At 35.1% G+C, this 25,560-nt stretch overlaps 1 protein-coding gene across 1 annotated transcript in view; it reads left to right on the forward strand.

Annotated features, from left to right (window-relative positions):
• LOC118204980 (TOG array regulator of axonemal microtubules protein 1) overlaps positions 1 to 25,560 on the forward strand; it is a 170,721-nt gene that overhangs the window by 117,128 nt on the left and 28,033 nt on the right. The window contains exons 8-10 of the mRNA XM_085812959.1: positions 11,595 to 11,970; positions 20,894 to 20,960; positions 23,378 to 23,533. Coding sequence (XP_085669085.1) covers positions 11,595 to 11,970; positions 20,894 to 20,960; positions 23,378 to 23,533 — 599 coding nt within the window. The remainder of the gene's footprint in view (positions 1 to 11,594; positions 11,971 to 20,893; positions 20,961 to 23,377; positions 23,534 to 25,560) is intronic.

Consider the following 25,560-nt stretch of genomic DNA (forward strand, 5'->3'; position numbering starts at 1 on the left):
AGAAGCAGGTTGGTCGAATAGGCATATCGGCCGCCACCTCGGTCGTAGTCATATGGTAGTTGCTTGGTATTGGCGACAATGGATCTCGGAAGAGATAGTCTACCGTCATGGAGGATCAGTGCGTCCCAGGAACACAAATGAGCGCGAGGATCGTGCAATCATAAGAACGGCCGCTTCTCGGAATAGAGCTCCATCAAAATCAGCTCCAACAAAGTCGCTAGCATCGATTCAACGCCATTTGCCACCTTCTAGCGTTCAGTGGTATGAAGGGAAATCATTCGGAAATGACTGCCCGACGCTGATATATGCTGTCGAAGTCCATTAAAATGCCTACCACTAATTATTTTGGTATAGGCAATTTCGATTGGATTTCTGCCAAAATCGGGCAAGCTGGAATGTGACCAACTGGAGGCGTGTAATCTTCAGCGATGAATCCCGATTCAAAGTCAATGCTGATGACCAACGCACACGCGTATGGAAGCGGGCAGGCCAGCTGCCCAATTTTTTTATAAAATAAAATAGTTTTTATAACTAATTTAGTTATTATAACCCGATAGTTTTTATAAAATAAGCTTTTGTTTAAAATTCATAAAATAAATTAATGACCTAGAAAAAGAAAAATGATTTATCATGTAGGTTGAAGTGTAAGGATTTATTGTATTCTAACCAGTTATTTTTAGTTTTCTTTCCTTTCCCTTCTGATTTCAGTTTCTTGCCGGGATGTAAATTTTGTATGACGTAGATGCAAATTCTAAACGTGTTTCAGAAGCAGTAGTTAAGCTGCATTTCAAGAGTTCAAAAGTAGTAGCAGTGGACTTAATTCCGATGTTTATGCTGCGAGTTTAAAATTAGCTGTCTAGTTCAGTGTTCGGCACCTTTCAGTTTATACTGATATTTCTCGCATTGGCTTAGCTGTGTGCGTTAGTTTAAACTAAGGAGCCAGTCAATAGAATTTCTTAATTTACTAGTGATTTGTTACATTCTTATTTTTCTGTTACGTGGCCATAAGTGATGATGATTTGTGAGTACGAAGTACGTGCATCTGTTTTAATTTAGTTTAAAAAAAAAAAAAAAAAAAAGGTTATTTAAACATTGCTTCTACAGTATTTATTCTTAAAGCCATAGCGAGAATTCGCAACTTCGTCTTCAACGTAGAGTTCAGGGTGTATGCTACCAAAGAATACACATAGACTCTATAGAAGGGAAAAGCGATTAAATAATTCTCTTTACAAAATTCGTATGCAATTTTATATCACGAATAATAAAAAGGTTGGTGACCTCAATAACGAAATCGAATTCTTTTGTCTAAAGAATAAGCCATAATCCTTATAAATTTATCAAAAGCGTCATGCTTTTATTATGCGTGATATAAAATTATAGATGAATAAAGAGAGTTATTAAATCGCTTGTTCCCATCAAACTCTATGACACGCTACAAGAATGCTATCTTATGAACAGGTACAGAAACTGCTTACTAGAATGTTTTATTTGTGCTGCTTACTTCAGATGAGCCCATTGAGCAAGTAAAGCATCAGATTCGGTCTACATTTCTTGCAGATTTTAGACATACAAAATCGGCTTCAAAGCTTCAAAAGCTGCTTTTTAATAGAAGTAGGAAATTTTTCGTCTTAAATTCTCCATTATTTTTAAACACTTTATTTTCATAGTTTCACATTTTATGTCAACACTGATGTCCCAGCACTATGCGCAGTACTTTAGTAGCATCAATAATTTTCAAGATGGTATTTTTAAACCATTAAAACCATTTTTTAACGTTCTGAGTTTATCCTTCCAAGGTAATTTTTAAGTAAATTACTTGGTAATATTTCTGCTGTGACGTAATTTGTAGCATTCGTGCACTGGAAAAGTAGTATCTTTGAAAAGCCGCTGAATTACACTGAACCATTTGATACTTAACCAAGAGTCGGAACTTGAAGTATGATGCATAAAAATTACCACAACATTTTCGTTTTATTTTTACCTCCTTTTTGCATGCCGTCATGGTCTAACGGTAGAGCACTCGGCGCGTATTCGAGAGGTTCAGGTTCGAGGGCAGTGCTCATTTTTCATGTCTCCTAATTCAAAATAACCTAATGGCTCTACAACACGATAAGAGTTAGATCCGAATATAGATTTGTAAAATATAATTCAAAATAATATGTGAATTAAACTATTTAATGTAGAGAATACAAACTTCAAAAGAGCATTACAAATTATAATAAGTTTTGAGGTTTTTAGAGAAACAAACAAGAACCTTGAAATGATACTGAGTTGAAAAAATAATAATTTTTTTGACAGATGGTTTCTTTTTTTGTTCAAAGTCATTATCTTGACCTTTTAGAGCAGAGGAATGTTTAAATGTAGCAAAATGAAAAAATTTGTACAATACAAACCGAAATGATCTTTTGCTTGCTGAGAAATGTCAGATTGAAAGTTCGGACTGTATGCAGAATGCATATTTTTGTTAAAATAAGCTAAATTATCATCCTATTCAGTGTCATGTTCTTTCAAACTAATCTTTCAGGTTTATATTTTTTTAATAAATTTTAAAATAGGCTTTTTTGGAGGATGAAAACTATTATCTATCGGTAAATTTCATGCTTACAGAACTTTGTCATCCTAAAGTCTGAAGTTGTTGACATAAAAATTTTAGAGGAAATTTGCGACTGAAACTACATGTCAGAAATCAGCATTTCAGGAAATAAATCCCGTATCCACCTTTCTTGAGCATCATATCTAAGAAGCGCAATATAGACTCTAGTTATTGCAACTAACTTTACTTGAAAAATTTATGTTGATAATTGGTAGTGATATACAGATGGAGGACAAAATAATGCGAAAACCTGTGAAAAAGTATGACTATTTCACACCTGCACTACAGCCGCGCCACCTGCAACAGAAGTCTGCCACCTAGTGAGCGTGAAGAAGATATCAGTCTCTCAACAGCAGTCACCTGCGTTGCATGCTTCGATCGAACTGTCTGTGAGAAGTTGAAATGTCAGACCTGTCAGAGTTCCAAAGTGGAATGATAGTTGGAGCGCGTTTAAGTGGAGCATCAGTTACGGAAACAGCAAACCTTGTGGGGTGTGCAAGGAGTACGGTATCAGCCGTTATGACAGCATACACGAAAAAGGGTAAGACGACGTCTTCAAAGCACAACAGTGGCTGATAGGGATCGACAGGTCTTGAAGCATATAGTAGCCCGAAAGCACAAGCAATAGTTATCCGAGATAACATCCAAAATGAACAGTCATCTCCAGGACCCCGTTTCAACAAAAACTGTCGAAAGGGAACTTCATGCTGCGAACATTTATGGCAGAGTGGCAATTCGTAAACCCTTGGTGAAAGTAACTAATGCTTTCAAGTGACGCCAATGGTGCAGAGATCACAAAGGCTTGTCCCCACAGCAGTGGCAACAGGTAATATGGTATGAATTGTCATTTACCCTATTTCAGATGACCGGACGCGTTTATGTCTGGAGAACGCCCAAAGAAGCGTTTCATCCTGACTGCCTCTTGCCCACTGTGAAGCAAGGGGATGGCGCCATTATGTTATGGGGTGCGATATCTTGGCGCGGTCTTCGGCCACTTGTTATTATGCATGGGAGGATCACATCCAATCACTATCTAAGGATTCTAAGAGATTTTGTCCAGACTTTATTCCATGGGGAGCGAACGCTTTTTCAAGACGACAACGCCCCTATCCACACTGCTAAGTGTGTATTCAAGAATGGTTCGAAAAGCATGACGACGCAATTGAACATCTCGCTTGGCCCCCTCAATCTCCGGACTTGAATATTATTGAACATTTATGGGTATATTTGGAATCCAAACTTCGTTACCGATTTCCACCTCCATCCGGACTTTCGAAATTAGAGATCGCTCTGCAGGAGGAATGGCTTAATAATCCTTTAAATGTTGTCCATGACCTTTATGCATCTATCTCACGTGGCATTCAATCTGTACTTCAGTCAAAGGGTAGTCCAACCCCCTATTAATAAAAATTTTCCATTATTTCACAGCTGTTCGTAATATTTTTTCCTCCATCTGTACATTTTTAAGCTTTAACATTTCAGTTTAAATTCTCTTTCAATATTTAAACTTCTAACTAAATGATGCATGTATTTCGTATCTATTCCTTCCAGATGTGATTCTTTCTAACCTCGAATAGTATTTCTGTATATATTTCTTGAAATCTCCTTAATTCAGTTTAGATTGCTGCTAGAATTTTATCTATGAAATAATGCCGGAATCGAAGTTTTTGCGTCATTCTTCTTCCTTTTAATTAGGTTATCAGGGCTCGTGTTCCTCTTTACTTGCTTTGGAAACATTAACTGTCCTGACTTGGAACAGGGAGCTTACTCAAGCTATGTTCGATAAATTGTGAAGTAGACAATACACACAGGAAGGGTATACGAAACCCTTTATTTTTCTATCTTTACAGAGCCTTTCGGAACTTCGGAATACAGAGACCAACCACTTGTGGTCTGAACGTAAGAATATAAAAATACTAACTAAAACTCTAACTAAACTAACTTTGGATTAATACACAAGTGCCTACTTTAAGATTGGCCGTAAATTAACAAAAAGCCGTATGTAGTACAGAGAGCTGCTAAAACTACGATACGTTTAAAATTATCACGAGGATTAAACCTCTGGCCTTGAAGGCAACCAGCAACCGAGTAAAACTACTATGGCAAGCGGCCTGCTTCTAATAACTCTTTTCTCTCTCTTGCTTGGCAAAAAGTCACAACTTAAGTACTTGGCGTTAGCAAGACAAATTTGCATAAATAAGTTAAAAGCTTTTAATTCTGGCCGGAAGTAGAAAATAAGAAGTGATAGTAAAGATTTAAAATAAAATAAACGTTAGTAAAACTTAGGATTCTTACATACTTCCCGCCAGAGTTAATTAGTTTGAAACTGAGGTCTAAAACGACCTTGTTGAAAACTTTTAGCTCTAGAATCTAACGCGAGGCCAATCTTTTACAAACATTTCTCACTAGAAACTAGAAATTAAAAAAGTCGTTTTTACATTATCAACTCGATGGACAAGATTTTTCATCTGTACTGCATCTAAACAGGAGTTTCTTAGTTGAAATCTGGTTCCTTCCAGAGATCTGGAAGGAAAACTAGTTTAATGAAATGTTACACAATTAAATGGCAAGTAACATGAATAATTATATTTCTCTTTTAACATTCTTATTTCATTCATGACGTTATTTAATTATCTCCTCGTGCTCTCTGACATGTGTTGTAAAGGAAAACACCAAACACGAGCGTGTCTATGTACAAGTGTTCAACACTACCGCCTGCAATCAAAACACTAACGTGTTAAAATTCAACATAACAAGACCTCAGAACACACCTTATATTCATCTCTAAACCCTGAGGTACTATTCTGAAAAGTGACTAACTCTGAAGTGTAGCGTCAGAGAGCCTAACTACATTCATTCAACCTTTAACACATATTCATAATAATTTGCTCTTTTTACAGTCACACGAATAAGTTAAATTTTTTGGCATTACTTTCACTTTTAACATATCACAGTATTTCTTAACGTTTAAAATAACAGTTCACATTGTATATAAGGACATATTAACATGCCGTTAATTTTACGCATTTTAAAACATACATTAGTAGTACATTGTTAACTTCTATTCTTTTCCAAGCAAGTGCCAATTCTTCTACATTGAAATACTACATTTCAAAAGTCTTTCAGATTAAAACTGTATTCTTGCCAGAATCTTTTAAATAAAATTTTATACAATAATTTTTTACAATTTTCTTAAGGTACCTTTCTCAAAGATTATCAATGCTTTTACAATATTCAAGTATTTACACATTCCTATTATACATTAATTTTACTTTTACTCGCGAGTAATTGAAAAACATAATACCAAAATAGGTAACAACTCATTTCTCGCCTTTTTGGCGATAAAGGTAGGCCTCACATGAGGTAAAACTTCTTGAATTCTGCCACTTGCAGTAAGAATGAAAAATTAACTTAAGTTTGCAAAGTAACATAAAGTTTTACTTATCTTTGTGATATTCAGACATCCTTTTTTCTGCCCAGTCTTGGAAAGTGGCGAAGACTACGGTCTGGTTTATCTTCCTTCTTGTGCGGGTTCGCCCTTCGGTTCCTTCCTCGATGAGCTTTCTTTTTCTTCCAGTGCGGTCACCCTTGAAGACCTTCTTTTTAGCCTCTGCCTGTGGTCTCGGCCGTTTGATGGCATCTGGTCTTGGCGGAACCGGGACAACTCTCTCTCGTTCCTGCTTGGATCTCGTTGTTGGCTGTTCAAATTTTTCTTGCTTCTTTGCATCTGCAGCTGGTCTTCCTTTATCCATTCGTCGACATTTGCTGCGTAGACTCCTATCCGATGGGTAGATCTTCCGTTTTGGAGCCGGGTTATAGTTGCCGTCATTTCTCCTGGCTCTCTTTGCATTCGTCGTACTTCTCCCTTCTTCATTCTGGGGGTGGTCGTGCCCCCTCTTTTCTGGTCGGTGGAACGGTTTCTTTTTCTTGTTACCTTCAATTTTCCAACGGGGGAACTTTCTTTTCAACTGCTCCTGTCTAGTAATGGCTTGCCCTTGGGATTGTCGTTGTTCCACCTCTGGAGCTTGTGCCTGCTGTGCCGGATCCTGCAAAAGGTCTTTAAATATTGGCATTTTATTACGATTATAGAATGGTTTTATCTGGTCAATATTTGCAGTGCATGTTTCACCATTCCTGGCTTTTAACATCACAACAGCCTGAGTTATTTCTGTGACATATGGTCCTTCAAATCGTGGATAAAATTTGGCAGTTTTATCTTCTGGTGCTGAAGGAAATGAATGCTTAATTTTTAACACTTCATCTCCTACTTTATAAGTTACTCCCCGTCGTTTCATATCGTAATAAAGCTTCTGTTTTCTCTGTGCTACTTCAGTGTTCTTTTTTGCTTCTTTAATTAATTTTTCTATATCGCCCATTTTAAATTCTGGGGCTCTTTGTTGAACATAAAATAATTTATCTAACGGCGTTATAATCTTTCTGCCTAAAAATAACTCAGCAGGAGTTTTGCCCGTCGTATCATGTTTTGCGGTCCTAAGGGCGAAAGCTAATTCATTGACATAGTTATCCCAGCTTTTATGAAAATGTTTAACATAACTACCGATAATTTTCACTATATTTCTATTGACCCGTTCCGCTATATTTGATTGCGGCCGATACGGGACCATTTTTAAATGACGTATGCCCAGTTTTTGGCACATGTCTTCAAATATATTACTTACAAATTGAGGACCATTATCCGATATAACTTTTAGGGGCACCCCGTATTTTAAAATATATTTATTTAAAATAAAATCAGTAACTAATTTCGCGGAGGCTCGTTTTAAGGGAACAATTTCGGTCCACTTACTAAAATGATCAACCATAACAAGGAGATACCGACTTTTATTTAACTGACTTTTGGGGAAAGGGCCCAATAAATCGCCAATTATTTCATTTGCTTTCATTCCCAATAAATTGCAATTATTTCATAAATGCCAATTATTTCATTTGGAAATTCGGATTTAATGCTATTTAGAAACCCGGCCGGGCGGAAATTAATATAATTAACTGCTTGACATGTTGGGCAGGACTGGACATACGCCCTTGTTAACTTTTGCAGCTCAGGAAAATAAACTGCTTCGCGTACGCGTTGGATGGTTTTTCGAATACCAGCATGAGAAGCTAATGGGGTGTCGTGTAACTCCTGCAGTATATTTAATCTAAGACTAGCTGGGATAACAGGTCGAAATTCGTTGTTGGAATTCGTAGTTTTTGTATAAAATAATAGACCAACTATTGATTCGTAATGGACCGCCCTATTTCTTATCGCCACAATATCTTGGTGGCTAAAATTTTCAGGATCCTTTAAATACTCATAAATGTTTTTAAATTCAGGATCCTTACCCAGTTCGGTTATTACAGTTTCTCAGGAATGTATCGTACATGCTGTGAGCATTACCACCTTTACAGTATTACCTTCTTCATGTATTTTTATTCTGGATAGGGCATCTGCTACGATATTTTCCTTTCCGGGGTGTGCTTGATTGCCAGATTATATTCTTGTAACTTGAGTGCCCATCTTATTAACCTTGGGGATATGTTTTTCCCCTGAGTACAATCTAGTTACCGCCTCATGATCAGAATACACTGTTATCGGCGCCTTTCCAAAATAGACTCGGAACTTTTGCACTGCTAACAGAACTGCAAGTGCCTCTCTCTCAGTCGCGGAATAATTTCTGTGTTTGATTTAAAGTTCTACTAAAAAATGCCACGGGCTGCTGATTTTGCGAAAGTACCGCTCCCACCGCATAATCCGAAGCATCCGTTGAAATTTCTAAATTCTTATCGTTCTCAGGAAATTTCAAAACAGGGGCTTGCGTTAATGCTTGCTTTAATTTTTCGAAAGCACTATTGGCTTCGGCCGTCCACGAGAATCTTGCCTTTTTCCTTTTTAATTTTAACAATGGTTCAGCAATAGCTGCAAAATCTTTTATAAAGGACCTATAATATGAACAAAGTCCTAGAAAAGAAGAGAGCTTCTTCGCCGTATTTGGCGGCGGATACTTCTGCACAGCGATTATTTTTGATTCGTCTGTCTCGATTCCTTTCTGAGATATTTTGTAACCTAAGTATTTTAATTCAGGGGCTGCAAATTTGCACTTTTCGACATTAACTTTTAGACCGGCCTGATTTAATAATGAAAACACCTGTCTTAAATCCTGTACATGTTGGTCCAGATTATCAGTAGTAATAATGATATCGTCTAAATAGATAAATGTGGTCTTTCCAAGAACAGGCTTTAGCACAATGTCCATACATCGCTGAAATGTTGCCGGTGCCCCTGAAAGGCCAAACGGCATACGCAAGAATGCATAAGTGCCAGACTTGGTTATAAAAGCAGTCTTAGGCACATCTTCTGGTTTAACCCCTATTTGAAAGTAACAAGTCGTTAAGTCTAATGTAGTCATATATTTGGTAGAAGTTATGTTCCTTAGAATTTCTTCAATAATAGGTAACGGATATACCGGATACTTAGTCATGTAGTTTAATTTACGATAGTCAATTGCAAAACAACACCTTTTCGGATGTGTTACCGGATAGTCATTATTTTTCTTACATAACACAACCGGGCTAGCATAACTACTTGAGATGGGCGTTATGATCTTTTTACGTAACATATCTCGAATGTGCCACTCTATAATTTTTTCTTTATTCTTATCAAATCGATATGGTTTGTGGCGAACTGGCAGTGAATCTCCGGTGTCGATACTATGGTTAGTAACTTGAGTAAATCCTGGAATATCATTAAATAACGAAGCAAATTCACTTACCACTTGTCGAATTTTTTTTTCTTGTTGCTCTTCCTTAGGCAGGTGGTCGAGGTTTAACGTCGGTGGTTCTCTTTTTTCTTCTCGAACTGGTTTCATCGTCAGCTTAAGGGACGCTTCGTTAAAATCCAGCGTTGCTTCTGCCTCTGAAAGAAAATCTATCCCTAACATGACATGTGCTTGTAAATTTTTTACGATAAAAAACATGATCTTTACTTGTTCATCTTTGATACGAATATATAAGGGTAATTTACCTATGCACTTGCATCTTTCTCCCTGCGCAGCTAACACTGTCGTATTATCCGAATTAGATATGTGGTATTTACGGAAATACTTCCTAAAAAGTCTTCTGCCACACAGGAACACTGCGCGCCTGTATCCAGGAGTGCGGTGGCTGGGATGTTATTCACCAAAACTTCAATCTTTGGAAGAGTCGAATTTTTCACCATAACTGTATTTAACTTGAAGGAAGAGGGGTTTTCTTGGCCTTCGGATTTCCGCACCCTCCCGTCAGCAGAAATCCGTTTTAGTTTAAATTTTGTTTCTTCCTTTCCATGTCTTCCTTCTTTATCTGCTGGCCTTCAGACTTTTTTTCTGGCTTACTATTGAACTGTCGACGTTCGCCGGTTGTTTTTGGATATTCGGGTTTCCTTGCCCACTGATTCGCTTTGCTTCCGTAGCCGTGTTCTTGTCTTTGCTGTGGTCTTGGCGCACCAAATTGGCTTTGTTGCTCATACTGGCGTCTTCTTTCAATGTCCGCCGTTCTTCTACTTTCAAACTGGATTGCTAGCTCAAATAACTTTTCCAGTGTAGTCGGATTCCTTAATTCAATAAAGTCTTGTACTTGGGGAAGTAACCTCGGTAAAATCACTTGGATTATCTCAGGATCCGGACGGTTTCCATACAAGAGTTTAAAGACGTGAATTTTTCTTAAAATAAAGGTGGAAAGATTTTCGATTCGCTGTTGGTATATGCTGAAAAGTTCCGTTTCTAATCTTGCACGATCTCTTACGACAGGGAAGGCTTTTACTAAGGCAGTCTTAAAATTTTCGTAAGTATAGGTGGGACTTCCCGCTTGACCCAAGAGGCTTCTGCCTATACATGTGAACCAATTAAGCGCTTGGCCCCTCAAAGCGCTGGTAGCTAAGGTGACTTTCTGGAACTCTGCACTGGATACAGCATGAAGTGGTCATCCAATTTTTCCAAAAAACTGGTTACCGGTGAGTTTCCATTAAATGTTGCTTCTGGTTTCATCGATGCGCGCATGGTCTGTACGATGTAACCAAATCCTTCCAGGGCGGCAGCTGGCATTTCTGGATTCTGATCCCCTTCTGCAGGCACCACAGGTTCTTCTTAAAACTCGGCCATGGTTATTCTTCTTCGTCGGGCGCCACTATCAGGGCTCGTGTTCGTCTTTACTTGCTTTGGAAACATTAACTGTCCTGACTCGGAACAGGGAGCTTACTCAAGCTATGTTCGATAAATTGTGAAGTAGACAATACACACAGGAAGGGTATACGAAACCCTTTATTTTTCTATCTTTACAGAGCCTTCCGGAACTTCGGAATACAGAGACGAACCACTTGTGGTCTGAACGTAAGAATATAAAAATACTAACTAAAACTCTAACTAAACTAACTTAATATTAATATACAAGTGCCTACTTTAAGATTGGCCGTAAATTAACAAAAAGCCGTATGTAGTACAGAGAGCTGCTAAAACTACGATACGTTTAAAATTATCACGAGGATTAAACCTCTGGCCTTGAAGGCAACCAGCAACCGAGTAAAACTACTATGGCAAGCGGCCTGCTTCTAATAACTCCTTTCTCTCTCTTGCTTCGCAAAAAGCCACAACTTAAGTACTTGGCGTTAGCAAGACAAATTTGCATAAATAAGTTAAAAGCTTTTAATTCTGGCCGGAAGTAGAAAATAAGAAGTGATAGTAAAGATTTAAAATAAAATAAACGTTAGTAAAACTTAGGATCCTTACAAGGTTGTATCTAATTATAAGCAAATTACTTAAGTTTTTTGAGAGATCTGTATTGAAAAACTAAAAATCTTAGCTAACTTTTATTTAATTTTAGATCCGTGTTAAAAGTAATATTTTTTTAATTTGATTCGTAAACATTTCTTTGGCAATCTGTTCAAATTCATTGTAATAATCGTTCTTGATATTCACAGTTCAGCATATATAAAATAATTCTTTAATTCATACATATTTATTCATTTCAGGATAATGGAAATATATCGATTGCAAAAATAACTCGTGAAAAAATGTTGAAACGTCAACAAGAAATAATGAAAGAAGCTGAAGAAAGGAGAATAGTTCGAGAGCGTGATCAATTGTTATTGGAGCAAAGAATTCATGAAGAACAAAATAATCAAAATACAACTTTAAATGTTGTGGACTCTAAAATTTTAGAAAATGTTAAAGCAGACGATCTTTTGCAAACTAAAATAGAAACCATTAATACTAATACTGATATTCCTAAGCAAAGTACGGATATCCCAAACCTTATTCCTGAACCTGATACAACAACAGTTAAAGAAATAAAGGCTTCCCCTGTTGCTCAGAATAATAAAAGAAGAGATTCTGCTACAAATAAAGGTAAAATTATGTACTAAGAAAAAAATTATTTATATATTACATGTATTTTCAGTTTATTTGTAAAGCAAATGTATTCGTGATTTAGAATATGTACTTGGTTTTAAATCTCTTGGTTTCTTGGTTGCTAAATCATATAATGAATTACGTAGAATTGAAGAGGAGCAGTAATGTTTAAAACTAGAACTATCTGCTCATGTTCTTAATATATTACATATAAAATTCCTTATTTTAATGTGTTTTTTGAGCGTTCAGTATGGCCAGAATATTAGAGACTCTGCTTTATTTGTTATTCTGTGTCATAACTGGTAACCTAAATTCACTGACATATACTAGTATTGAATAACTCTAAACAATAAGGTCCTAAGTCTATGTGTTATTATATGTGTCTATGTGTACGTATGTTACTGATTTTGGGAAGCTACCAGGTTAAGTTATTATCATAACTGACAACTAAATAAAGTTTTTTGCTTTGAATTATTTATTTGTGTAATTTATATGGGGCAGTAACTGCTCATATTCCCTGGGATGCCAAAGATAGTGGAGCCAATTTGTTACATTGTATAATCACTAACGAGTTAGGAAAGTAGTCATATTCTTTAAGAGTCTCTTCTTTCCGGGAATGACTATCTATTAAAGCGTGGACTTTGCCATATGCTAAAAAATAGTCCCACCTTTTAACCACAATATGCTACCAGTAATGGATTCATGAATGTTTTGCTCAGTAATACATGTGAAGAACGTCCTCAGTGTAATAGTGACTTTTGTGGAAAAGGAGCAGATATGGGATGTTGTATCTTCTTAATTTCTTATTCCCAAAGAATTTCATGTGAAAAAACCAGATGCAATACATGCAAAGCTTTTGGATTTAAAATTTTGTCATCTGCAGTGTGCATCTGTGTGTAAAATCTGCAATGTACAGCAGTTATAAAGCACACATAATACACCTTACAGTGTACCAAATGGAAGAGAATAATCAGTTGGATAATATTTTTAATGCTAGTGGTTATAAAATAATGGAAATATTAAGTATTAACATGAATTTTTGTATTAATAATGGTACAGGACGACGTTTGCCATGTAATAATGTCTAAATGTTACTAAGAGGATCACAGTCTAGGCTGTATCTAGATTTTTCAGTAAATGATCCTGTTCCTCTTGGCTTTATTGAACATGATGATGACAACTTAAATGGCCCTCTTCGGAAAAAGAAATAAGTGTGAAATAAACCACTGCTTTTTTTCATGTAAAGGCCAATGTTATAAAGCGTTGCTTAATGACTTCTGTGAGTCAACATGACAAAAAATGATCTCCAGATGCAATTGTTTCTCTTGGCCACCCTTGACCAGACTGTCTACTAAATGATTTGACGCTTAAAAAGCGGTTGCATCTGGTTGCATGTACTTGATGTAACAGTTTGGGATATTACATTGGGATCTTGGGGCGACCTCCATTTGTGTATGCCTATCCCCCTCAAGTCTATGACAGGGTTCGTAGCGGTCCTTACAAGTGCTTATAAGTCCTTAAGTTTGAAAATAAAATATAATGGCCCTTATAGATGCTTACGTTTTCTTTAAAGCCCTTATTTTTTGTTTTTAGTGCTTATTTTTTGTTGTGGTGTGGTGTATTTAATTATGGCAAAGCACACTAGGGCTATCTGCCTAAAGGGAGGGATGCCTTTCGTGGAGGACTTTCTAAGGGAAACTGGCTCGTATACACGTTACACATGGGGAAAACCACGAAAACACCCATGCAGCCAGTCCGTTCGCGGGATTCGAACCTCGGACCGAACTACCAGTGTTCAGCGACATTACCGCTCGGCCGCTGGTGGGCGTTTTTGCTTCTAGTGCTTTTTTTTAATGAACGCGCATTTTTCCCCCGTACCAAACCGAAACTAAATAAACAACTTTTCTTCCTTATATGGAACGTCAAATGGTGAATCATACTCCCGGAAATAGCTTTTCCCCCTTTCTGTGCATTAACATAACCTATGGTGCGCGCGAGAGTACAGACAGGTGCACTATTGGTCAAAGAATTGCGAAAACCGTAAAAAATTCCGGTACATTCGGTATTCTTTTCCTCCCACCCAAATATTACACCCGTTTGAATTTCTATCAAGATTTTAATAATTTGCATTCTCGTTCCGCGTGGTCAGTTCATATTCGTGTTTATTATGATCTTTATGCTTATATTATGAGCATATGTATGAACATTTATAATAATATAGTTGCAGTAGCTGCTGAAGTGTAGATAAACTTCCAAAAATGGGTGTATTTGTACACAGATTAGCTTTCTAAGGAATAATATTCGGAATGGCTTAAATAAAAAGAAAGTAATCGAATAGTCAAAATTTTTTTTTGCCAATACATTAAGTACGGAGGTTGGGAGGTTCTCCCCTTTCACCGCAAAACCTCTAATATTGAAGCAGCGGACCCCCCCTTTTTTTTTGTCACTGTTCAATCTGGATTGAATAGGACTAAAAGTTTTTGCGGTCTACCCAACCCAAGCGAAGAATGATTCTATTCCGGAAATTTAAGACAGTCTGTTCAAAATTAGAATCAAAAACACCCCAGATTAGTAAGTCTCTTTCTTTTCCTTTGTTTAGTTCTGTATTTTCCAAATACCGACAGCTGTTGATTCCGATTCCGATTGCGTAATATCACGTATGGAAGAATTACGCCGCACATATTGCGCAATAATGTTTGCTATATTTTGCAGAGATAATTAATTTTGATGTTCAGTCTGAGATTTATTTATGAACAGTTAAAAGAGTTTTACTGTGCTTTCTAAGCAGAATATTTCTCAGTTCCGTTGGTTTATTTTTATATGATGCACATATCGAAATGTCAAAATCATTTATTTAGCCGAGAAATCTAAAGAACGGCTACGATCTCTCCCCCCCTTCCTCTTTTTCCAGTTACGCTCGACTATACGGAATATTCGACAATTTCCGAGTATGCGGGTTAGTTAGCTTTTACTGTTAAAGGGACTGCATGAAGCAATTTCCCGTCTCCTGATTTCAGAAATGTTCCTCTTTTTTACTTAAATTACTTTGCTTGGAATATATGTTAAGGGAAAACTCTTATGCAATGAAAATTTAGAAAATGTTCAGAATTTTGATTTAAGTTAAATTATTTAAATATTGCTATGAGTGGGAAAATGTATTTATTATTAGGTGCCAAGCGAATACAATTAATATGGCTTATTATTTTTTTTTTCTATATTTTGAACTGAAATTTCATCATTAAATCTTGTAATATAGTTTAGTTCTGCATAGTTTTTCTTTCTCTCATTGTAAACTAATTCTGTAAATTGAACTGTCATTTAAAATAATAAAAAATAAATAAATAAATAAATAAAAGTTAATTGTTTTCCATGGTTGAGGCAATGCTTATTCTCTTAATAAATATTGCATTGCTCATATTTTAAATTGCAAGTCTAATTTTTCTTTTAAGGTTATGCAGTTGTGTATAATGTAATTAGACAGGTGCTTATTTTTTTTTCTTAAAATGTGCTTGAAAAGTGCTTATTTTCTTAACTAAAATGTGGTTACGAACCCTGTATGAGTTAAACACCACTTTTGATCTTCACTGAAATGATGCCTTTGAGTCATGTCTAATGAATATTGATCGCTTTCAGAAATCACAGTAGTTTTAAACAACATTATAGAGTTATATTCATGTTATCTGTATTGAACAACAATTTGTCTATTAACTAATCTTAAACTGTCTTGAATTTGTTTAATCTTTTGTTACTATCAGAAAAATTATAAAAAATATCTTCTATAAACATTTCTAGATATGATGGTAATACCTTTACTGAATAACTAGCACATAATACAAAAGGATGCCGAATGAATCCCATAATAAATACTGATGGTAAACCTTTTTTAGCAATGACTGGAACCTACTCTTAGTATCCATCACAGTGGCTCAATGCTCACTTCTAAAGCCAACGAGATTTCTTATTGGGATGTTTTTTCTATGGAAAAATCTTTTATAGCTTCATAAGACCTTACTTAGTACTATTTTTGTCCTAAGCAGTGTCAAGTAACACATCTACAACTTCAAAATGTTTTAATATCAAAATATCTAACACTAAGTAGAACTTGTTGTGCAAATATATGTGCACTTTTATGATTAAAATTTTATTGTTTCTGCAAATGCATGTTTTTTCATGATACGCTATCTATCTTACGTAAGATAATTTTTTTTTTCACTTTAGTCGTCTTCATCTCAATTTGTTTTGCAATCTTGCTATCATGAAATGCTTTTTACATGCTTCTGTAACATGATCCCATAGTGCAAATGTAATATTATGCCCAGAAACAAGAACAGTTCTGCTTTTGCTATTTCTTTTTTTCTCTGCAGATTTACCTTTTGTGAAGAATATTTTGTTAATTTTGTCTTTGGAATATTTTCATCTTTTTTGTGTTTAACCGTATTTTTATGCGCTAGTGACATCAATTTATTAACATTCTTTAATTTCATCTCACTACAAAAACAATTAGATGCACCTTCTTTATTACACTACTACCCGACATTGAAAATGCATCACCAAGAAGGAGTGGCCAGAAAGTGATGAAACTCGGCAAACAGAGAGAGAGAGAGAGCAACGAACAATAAGTGTTCTTTCTTTCGAAATGATATGCATAATACAGAGCGAGAACAGCTTCGGCTCAGTAGGTTTGGCACCACTGTGTAGGCTTCCGACCTAAAGATATAACCTAACGGAATGATGCCTACACAGAAGGGATCTACTGCCAGCTACCGCCACTGCCAAGTTGAACCCGACAGATTAGCGGCATTTATTGTTTAAAATTCAAAAAATTTTGCAAAGTCACAAATTATAAGTACATAAACATCTTTGCGAAATATCGCTAATAACATGAAAATAAAAAAGAAACTTTCAGTCAAACAATATTTCTTTTGCTATTAACTATCCGTCATATATTACAGAGAGAGTGGATATACTAATTGGTTGATCATTGAAGAGATGAAATATAGTCTATCATCTGCGTATGTAATTAATTATTAGCAAATATTTTATGTAACATTGTCCATCATTGTTCTATACTTAGTACTCAATGGCAAAAAGTCAATTACTTGTATATGATGTTCGTTATTGTAAGAAATCATATTGCCAATTAATTATTAGAAAATATATTATTTAAATTGTCCATCATCGTCCTGTACTTAATACTCGATGGCAAATAATCTATAACTTGTTTATGAAATAATATTGTTAATTAATTATTAACAAATATATTATTTATCATTGTCCATCATTGTTCTGTACTTAGTACTCCATGCCAAAAAGATCTATTACTTGCATATGATGTTCATTATTGTAATAATCATAAGGTCTTATTTTAAGGGCACAGAATTCAGCTAAATGTTATTAGTAATATATCACATGGTAAAACGGACTTCCAAGTAGAGTACAAATTTTGTAAGTAATAGCACATTTACACCAGAACGATCATATTACAGTAATTCTATTAAAAGCTACAATTTGTTAATAGCATAGTTCGTAAAAAAAAGATGGTCAATTAATCTAAATTTCCGTAATACAATAGGCATTATAATACATAAATTTTCAAGGATAATAATAGCACACATATACCATAGCAGTCAAAATATCAATCAAAGTAACATTCAAAGTACTGTAGCAATCAAAGTACATAATTTCAGCTAAAAGTTTAAGGTATAATGTTGTATCAAAATATCAGTAATACAATTGACATAGTAACACAACAGAGATTTTCTAGAAGAATGTAATATTTTAACTCTTCTACCAGCTTTAATAATTAAAAGTCAACAATTTATCATTGTTTCAAAAATGTGTTTTTCTCAAAGTGGGGTATATATGAAATAATACTTACATAAAAATCAGTTAATACATCATTGTACTGATTTAAAACCCGAACTCAACTATATTAAAGTATACAAGCGTACAAGTTCAATTTCCAAACAAATTCAACCAGTTTCAAAAAGTTTTCTATAAGTTAATACCACCATGTTATCCAATGTTCACTATATCAATTCAAGCTATTGAATGAGTTTCCCTGCTAAAACACAATGTCTGCAGTAAAATCAATTTACAGGCATTGAATAGATCTGAAGTATAAGCAAATAATACTAAGTCATATCATTAATTTTCTATTAAAGAAACCAACTGTAGATGAGCGTATCCAAAATTAATTAATCTAACACAAATGTAATAAATTGAGGAAAGAGTAAATCAAAGGATTACGTAATCCAGCAAGTGAAAGGAAATGTCAATCTACGCTCATTAGAAAACCTTCGGGAGTCCGAGAAGTGGCTTTAGAAGCTAGAAATTTATATAAATGGGTTTTGTGAATAACTCTTAAAATAATTATAAGCAAGTACTGAAATTTAAACATTGGTTGTGTTACAAAAGTGCAAAATTTTCACTATTTTTTTAAGCGCACTTGGACGATTCATTATATGCAAGGTCCATTGCTTCCAATATTGGTCTAAAGGTTTGCTTAGATGAAAAGTGCTAGTAAAGTACACGAGAAGGCGTAATGGTCTGAATGGCGTTGTTGCCCACATTGGCAACAAGGCCATACAGGCCTGCTTTTGAAAGTCCAAATCTGTATAAATATGTAAAAAAAAGGGCCATGACCTGTTAAGAAAGTAGTAAGTGCTGAAGAGTAAGAAAGCATATCCATGGATGCCTTTGGTAGAAATTGAAAGTTAGTCTTTCTGTTGTCGAGGTGTTTCAACGGTTTTGCGATTGCTTCACAAAATTTTGCAAGCTATTCTTTTCAGGTATGAGACTGGTAGCGGAAGTGAGTAAGAAGGAAGAGGCGTACCGTTGCATCTTATTTCGTTAGTGAGTCAGCACACTCATTTCCCTCAATTCCAGTGTGAGAGGGTATCCAGTAACGATTTAACCTTTATTGAAGGGAAAGATTAAGAACCAGTTTTTGAATCTCAAAGACTATTTGATTTCTGCAATTATAATTTTTTATAGCTGTTAAGCTTGATTGTGGGTCGCTACAGATTTGCACAAGATGGGAGAAACGTGTGTTAAGTTGTGGAGTGATAAGTTGATAGCTTTATTTAGTGAAACCAATTCTGCTTGAAATATGGCGTTTTCATTTTGCAGTCTTCTTCGCCATTGAAAGATGTTATTATAACGTATGCATAATCCACATTCAATTCAAACTTCCTTATGAGAATCATCTATGTAAATAACTATATCTGTAGTTGAATCAGGTAGTTGATCAGTAAAGATATATTCCTGTCGATTAAATTACGAAGCCTGGCACAAATATTCAGATACCTTAGCTTCACAGTCAGAGTAAAAGAAAGTAGTGTCCCATAGTTTGCAGTCTGTTCTAAAGCGTAGAATTTTCGTTAGAATACTTTCTCTTTCGGCTGTTAAATGTAAGTTTGGAAATCCTGTAAGGCTTTGCAATGCTGAGGTCATTGTCTTTCGGTAGGACGTACTAATTTGGAGAAGCTGTGGTTTTTGCAACGAATTCATTATACGGCGTTCGTAACTTGTCATTGCTGTTGCCCAAATACCAGAGCCATAATGAAAAATTAGGGATTAAGAGTTTTGTACCACTCTTTAAGAAGTGTAGAAAAAATTCCCCAGTTTTTATTAGTAGTGCGTTTCATGCTATTGTTTAGAATACTTGTTTTATTTTTTATATATTTAAGGTGTGGTATCCAAGAAAGACTTTTATTAATAATCAGACCTAATTATTTTAGGTTTTTAACGAATTTAATTGGTAATCTTCGATATTTGAGAAGAGACTTCTTTCGCATGTGATTTGTAGGCCCTATGATCATGCCTTGCATTTATGCAATTTACGTAGGACCAACTTGGACGGCGATACAGGAAGCAACACGTCTACGTACTGAGTCAGTGAGACTACGGATGGTGTCCTGAGGAATGGTTCTCCATTCCATGTCAACCATTTGCTACAGTTCGTCTTTTGAACGCGGCAATGGCAGAGTCTGCAAACGGCGTCCAATCACATCCTAAATGTGTTCGATTGGTGAGAGATCAGGAGAGAACAGTAGCCAGGGAAGCATCTGTATACCTTGCAGAGCACGTTAAGTGATGGGAGAAGTGTGTGGTCGGACATTATCCTGCTGATAAAGGGCACTGGGCACTCCTTGAAAGTAGGGGAGACCGACCGCAGCACATCATCCACGTATCGTTGAGCCTGAATACGAACAAGAGGTGACCTGGAATCGTACGCAATTGCGCCCCAAACCTTGATGCCGCGGTAGGGCGTTCCATAATTGCTGCCGGACTGAAGCTATCTTCACATCGACGCCACACTCGTACGCGGCGACTATCATTGGAGAAACAGAAGCGTGACTCATCTGGGAACGCGACCCTGTCCCATTCCGTAGTCCATATCGCTCGAGCTCGGCACCATTGCTGACGTTGGCGTCTATGATGTGGAGTCGACGGCAGTTTTCTTGGAAAATTTGAAATCCTTTTACACTTTTAGTATGTTGTATTAGTACTTGAAATATAACAAATTGTAATAAATATTTCTAGAATACAGTTAAGACAGTTGTAAACTGTTTTATATAATTTACAAGAAATAAAAAAATTTGACTTTAAAATTTCCGAAAAAAAGTCAGAAAAGGAGTTATTTTTGTGATGAAAATTTATCAGTCAAGATGATAATAAAAAAATCCGTTGTAGATGGAAAAACCCAGGCCTAAAAATCCCATTCTGAAGCATATGCTGTCTACTTGTTTTTCTCTTTTGTTAAATTTAGATTTTTTGAGAAATCTAAACATTTCAGACTTCAAAGATACCCATTTTTAACATTTTTAAGCTGTTAAGTTGAATCGAAGTAATTAAATTGCAATATATGTCTTCCTCTTTTTTTTGACAATATTTTTTTCCCCCGATTTCATTGAAGGTTCTGCAAAACCTCTTTCGCGGTCTTCATCTTTAAAGACTCCCAGTACAATGCGGAAATTTTCACAGTAAGTGTTTGATTTTCAAATTCTTGTAACTACCTTTTACATTTCTGTAATATGCAGATGTTCAAATTCCTTTGACTGTGTTTGATAAAAAAAATTTAAAAATTGTTTATTTATTGCTATATACTGTTTGTTTAATTTCATTTGATAGTAATGTTGTTGCAGAATACATGTTGTAAATTTAATCCTTACCCAGAGCTTAATTTCTAGTATTAAATGTGCCGGAGCTCTTTGGAAGACCGTTAGGAAGGAAGGAAGAAATAAATGAATAAAATAACTATTAATTAAAATAATTCGGACCTCGTCTTATTTGGAGCTGCCGTTAGAATTACAATTTCACTCAGACACTAAGAAATGGCTCAGGTGGCCTCCGACTGAATTTAAGCCCTGAATGTACGGTATAATGTACTATTTAAAAGGATAATAGATTTAAAGGGGGGATCTGCAAGCTTTCAGATTTTATATTACGCCCAAAGGGGCGCTTTTTTAACGTTTTGTATTTTACCTTTATTCATTAAATATCACGTTCTTTCCACTTAAACCATAAAATTCAATTCAACAGTAATATAAAAGAAATATTTAAAAACGCTTAGCTTTAGAATTTCTGATACACAGTCTCGCGCGCTGGAGATAAAAATGTATTTTTTTTTTTCGTACAGTGTTACCATTGCTCGCTTTGAAATCATTGAGTTCCCAACGAAGTCCAAATTGCAAACTTGGGCTTCCAGTTGCCTGTACTCGGGTGGAGACGTACGTTATTCAAAATTTGATGGGCCTGATTCAAAATTTGATGGGCCTAGACGTACGTTATTCAAAATTTGATGGTACCGTTGTTTTATCACAATGCGAGAAACATACATACATTTATGCAGATTCTTCATTATTTAATTTCTGTAAATATAATACAGGGCTCTAATACTTGGTAGCAACAATGTAAAACGCGATTCGCCGTTTATAGTGAATGAACGCAAAATGCCAAAACGAAATTAATAGTCCTTCTGGGCTAACGTTCTTTGGGCTAAAAAAAGTTCTTTTTCCAGCAGACCAATAAAAAGAGATAAAATGATTAACTCGTCACTAATCAGAATAGAGAAAGACTAGAAACAGATGAAGGATTCCCAAATGTATACTCTTAAGTTAGAGATGAATGTGAAGAATCTTAAGAACTAGTAAGCGAATAATTGCTTGAGTTTGTGAGGTAGAAAACAACAAGTTAGAAGGGTGAAATAACCCTTTATTATTCCAACTAAAGTTTAACAAAACTCCGTCTTGGAGTTGTGCAATAAAGCCGACACTGGGGCTTTAACTTAGGAAACTAAGAAGTAAAACTTGAGTAATCTTAACTAAAAAGATATAGCCGAAGCTATCAAGATTTTAACGGAGTTGGCCCCTTAACGCTATTTGACTGCGAAGCTATCAAGGACCTAACGTACGGCCGAGCGTAATAATAGCTTACGAGAGAGTAGCCTAAAAAGGCGGACGCGTGCTAACCAGAATATCTGGTATCTCTCTCACTAAGACAGTTGAACTTCGCGGTTAATACCCCTCTTCCTCATTAACATTCAGACATGATTCTAAAACTACGTTCTGGCCGGAACTGGTAAGTTGAAATTAAGAAGCGATAGGACAGAAAGTTTAACTCAAAATTGAACTTTTAATAAAATTAACATAATCCTTAGTATGTAAATACTGAAGGAAGTTTTAACGGAGAAGGTGTTGCTTCGATTTTTTTCCCCCTTAATGGCGGGCACTTGCCTTTAACGGCATTGGCCACCCCTAAGGCCAGAACTGGTGGCCACTTTATTGTGGAGGCACCTAATAGGCGGTCATTGTTACCTCCAATGAAGGTACAGACAATTTTACATCCATGCCTTCTCCGGGATTCGAACCTGGGCCCTTCGGTATCGCAGTCAGGCACCGCCTACCACTATACCGTCTGCGCGGCGATTCGAAAATAAAAAGAGAAGAATCTAGCTCTTTTTGATCACGATGCGATATAGTTAAGCCTTCAAGCATACATTTTCCGTGAATCCGACCCAATAACAACATCAGAATAAGCATAAGACTCCTCTGTACAAGTAATAATTGTCGTCCCCCATGTTTGGTTGCATCATTCAAGCCTGCATTGAGAAGATTTACCACTATGTCCTAAATCCAGCTCTTAGTTGATAAAATCTGAAATCTGGAATTAATTTTAATTGTAGGTTACATATGCATTTTCCTTATGTAGCTATTATTCTTTTTCATTATTTGTAGAGCTGTCTAATTTGTCTTTCTTTTCTTATATGTTACTGATAGATGGAATTGCTGTTTTCTTAATATGCACAAAAATTCTTCTGAAGTGTTCATGTATATTTTTCATAATTTTTATTTATCAGAATTTTTTTAATATGCGAAGTTTCATTTCTTAATTATTGCAGAAATCAAAGTTCAACAAAAAATTCTCAAACTTCAAAGTATAATTTAGCTGCCAGTTCATTAGCTCTATTTGATGAGTCATCAAATGAAGTTGCATCATATCCAAATCCTAATGAAGCTTTGAAAAAAGCACTGAAATCGCTTTCTACTGATACATGGTATGTTGTTTGTTTCATAAACATCGACATGAATTCTCTGTTACATATTAAAATCAGTTATTCATATAACTAATTAGTTACATAAATTTCCTTAACAGTTACGTGAATTTCCTTCCTTGAATTTCCTCAGTTCAAAATTTCCTTAACTTATGCAGTGGATACATTTTTCAATTTTAAGATGTCAAAAATTAAAATTGTTATTATTAATTTATTAAATTATTATTGGTAAAATTAAATTATTATTAATAATTAATAAACTGATTTAAATTAGAGAGTATTTCAGAAATATTTCTTAATAATATTCTCAGTTTGTCAAGTATTCTTTTGTATGCAACTTAAAACCATGAATACTTTTTAAATACGAACTTTAACATTCATGCAATGTAATTATTTTCTATTTTTGGTTATGTGGTATATATTATGTGAGTAAGATAAAATATATGTAAAGCAAAATTTTGATTTTAATTTGCAATAGTCCCTTAACTGTCTCTTTTAATTTGGATTATTCCTTCTTGTCCTAATAATAGTAACCATTTATAATAAACTTCTCTAGACTGCATCATTTCAAATTTGGTCTATGTCATATGATTCTTGCATAATGCTTATTAATCAGGTACCATAAGACTTCAGCCGATAAAAATTTTAAGAAGTTCTTGGTTAACCAGTTAAAATAAAGCAAACCAAAATTAACTCATTCCCACCCATCATGAAACTGTTAAATTCTCACTCTGTCTTCATTGCTGCTAATTTGCTAGTGGCTGCTACTTAAAATGCAATTCTAAAATATCAAAAATACCAAACAAGTTCTTCAAGAGCAGGACCTTATCGTGCCAATTTATATGTGTTTGTTAAAAAAAAAAGTGCTTTTCAATGAGGGTGAAAGAATTTTAAAATCAACGTGACTGGTAATATCTCTAATGCAGTTACTTCTTTATGAATCGGCTGTTATCAGTCAACATCTGCATCTGCCAATAACATTACAAATTATTTCACACGTCTGCATATGTGTGCAGGTAAAAATTTAGATGATTTTGATAGGGAGATGCATAAAGAAGTAATTGCAGTAATAAAGTGGTCGGTTAAACATTTCTTTAATCTTGGTATATGCAGCCAAACATAACTTGGTGCCTGTTCTTGAAGAACATTCACTAGATATTACGGTAAGAAAAAAAAAGCAGAAAAAGTGATTTAACTAGTACACATTAAAAAAAAGGAGAGCGAATGCAGCATGTCCCAGATAAAATTTCAGTTCAGAAGTGTAAGCTTTGTGCATGTGTAAGCTTTGTGTAATTTTCTTTACCGTAAGAATGAATATGCTGATTGTCTTCAACTCTTGCTTTCAATTCATGATTTTGGAGCTTGGAAGACACCATAATTATGAACTTGCTCTTCAGCAAAGGCAAAAATTCATTCATTGCTTGAATTCTATCACAAGCTGATTTCACTCGAATGGTTCTCTGTCTGATTTTTATATATCCTTGCCATTAGGAGAGTTGGAAGGCAATGGGAGTTTTGGAAAAGAGCTAGTCTAATGTAGTAATTATGCACTATGACTTTCATAAAATTATAAAATTTTAAACAACTGGTCTAATTAATTCTCTCACTCAATACAATTGATTAAATTCTCTAAACTGGTTAACTAGTGGTTCCTAAATTGAAACTCTGTTGAAAACTTAGACCTTTTTCCTTGTTCAAACATAATATTTTGGAAGGCTATTGATGTGTATCACAATAACAAAAGTCAAAATCTGCTCATCTGTTTAACCCAGTAATGACTGATATTGCTTTTTGCATCATTTTCTTTCATCTTCTGCATAGTATTTTTTACTTTAGCTTTTTTGTATATTGAAGATAAGATTTCACTTTTTCTTGGGCAAAAAAAAGCTGTTTCTTTCACACTAAAAATATTTATAAAAATAAATGATCGTTTTGGTACTTTTTTTTTTTTTTTTTTTTTTTTTGCATAGCTTTTTCTTTTGAGTATATCTCATAGAAAGCAACACCAAACAAATAATTTTAATGCAAGT

The sequence above is a fragment of the Stegodyphus dumicola genome, chromosome 3 (genome assembly GCF_044657685.1).
Source record: "Stegodyphus dumicola isolate Sdum_Otavi_A_Nest chromosome 3, ASM4465768v1".
In the NCBI taxonomy this organism is placed as follows: domain Eukaryota; kingdom Metazoa; phylum Arthropoda; class Arachnida; order Araneae; family Eresidae; genus Stegodyphus; species Stegodyphus dumicola.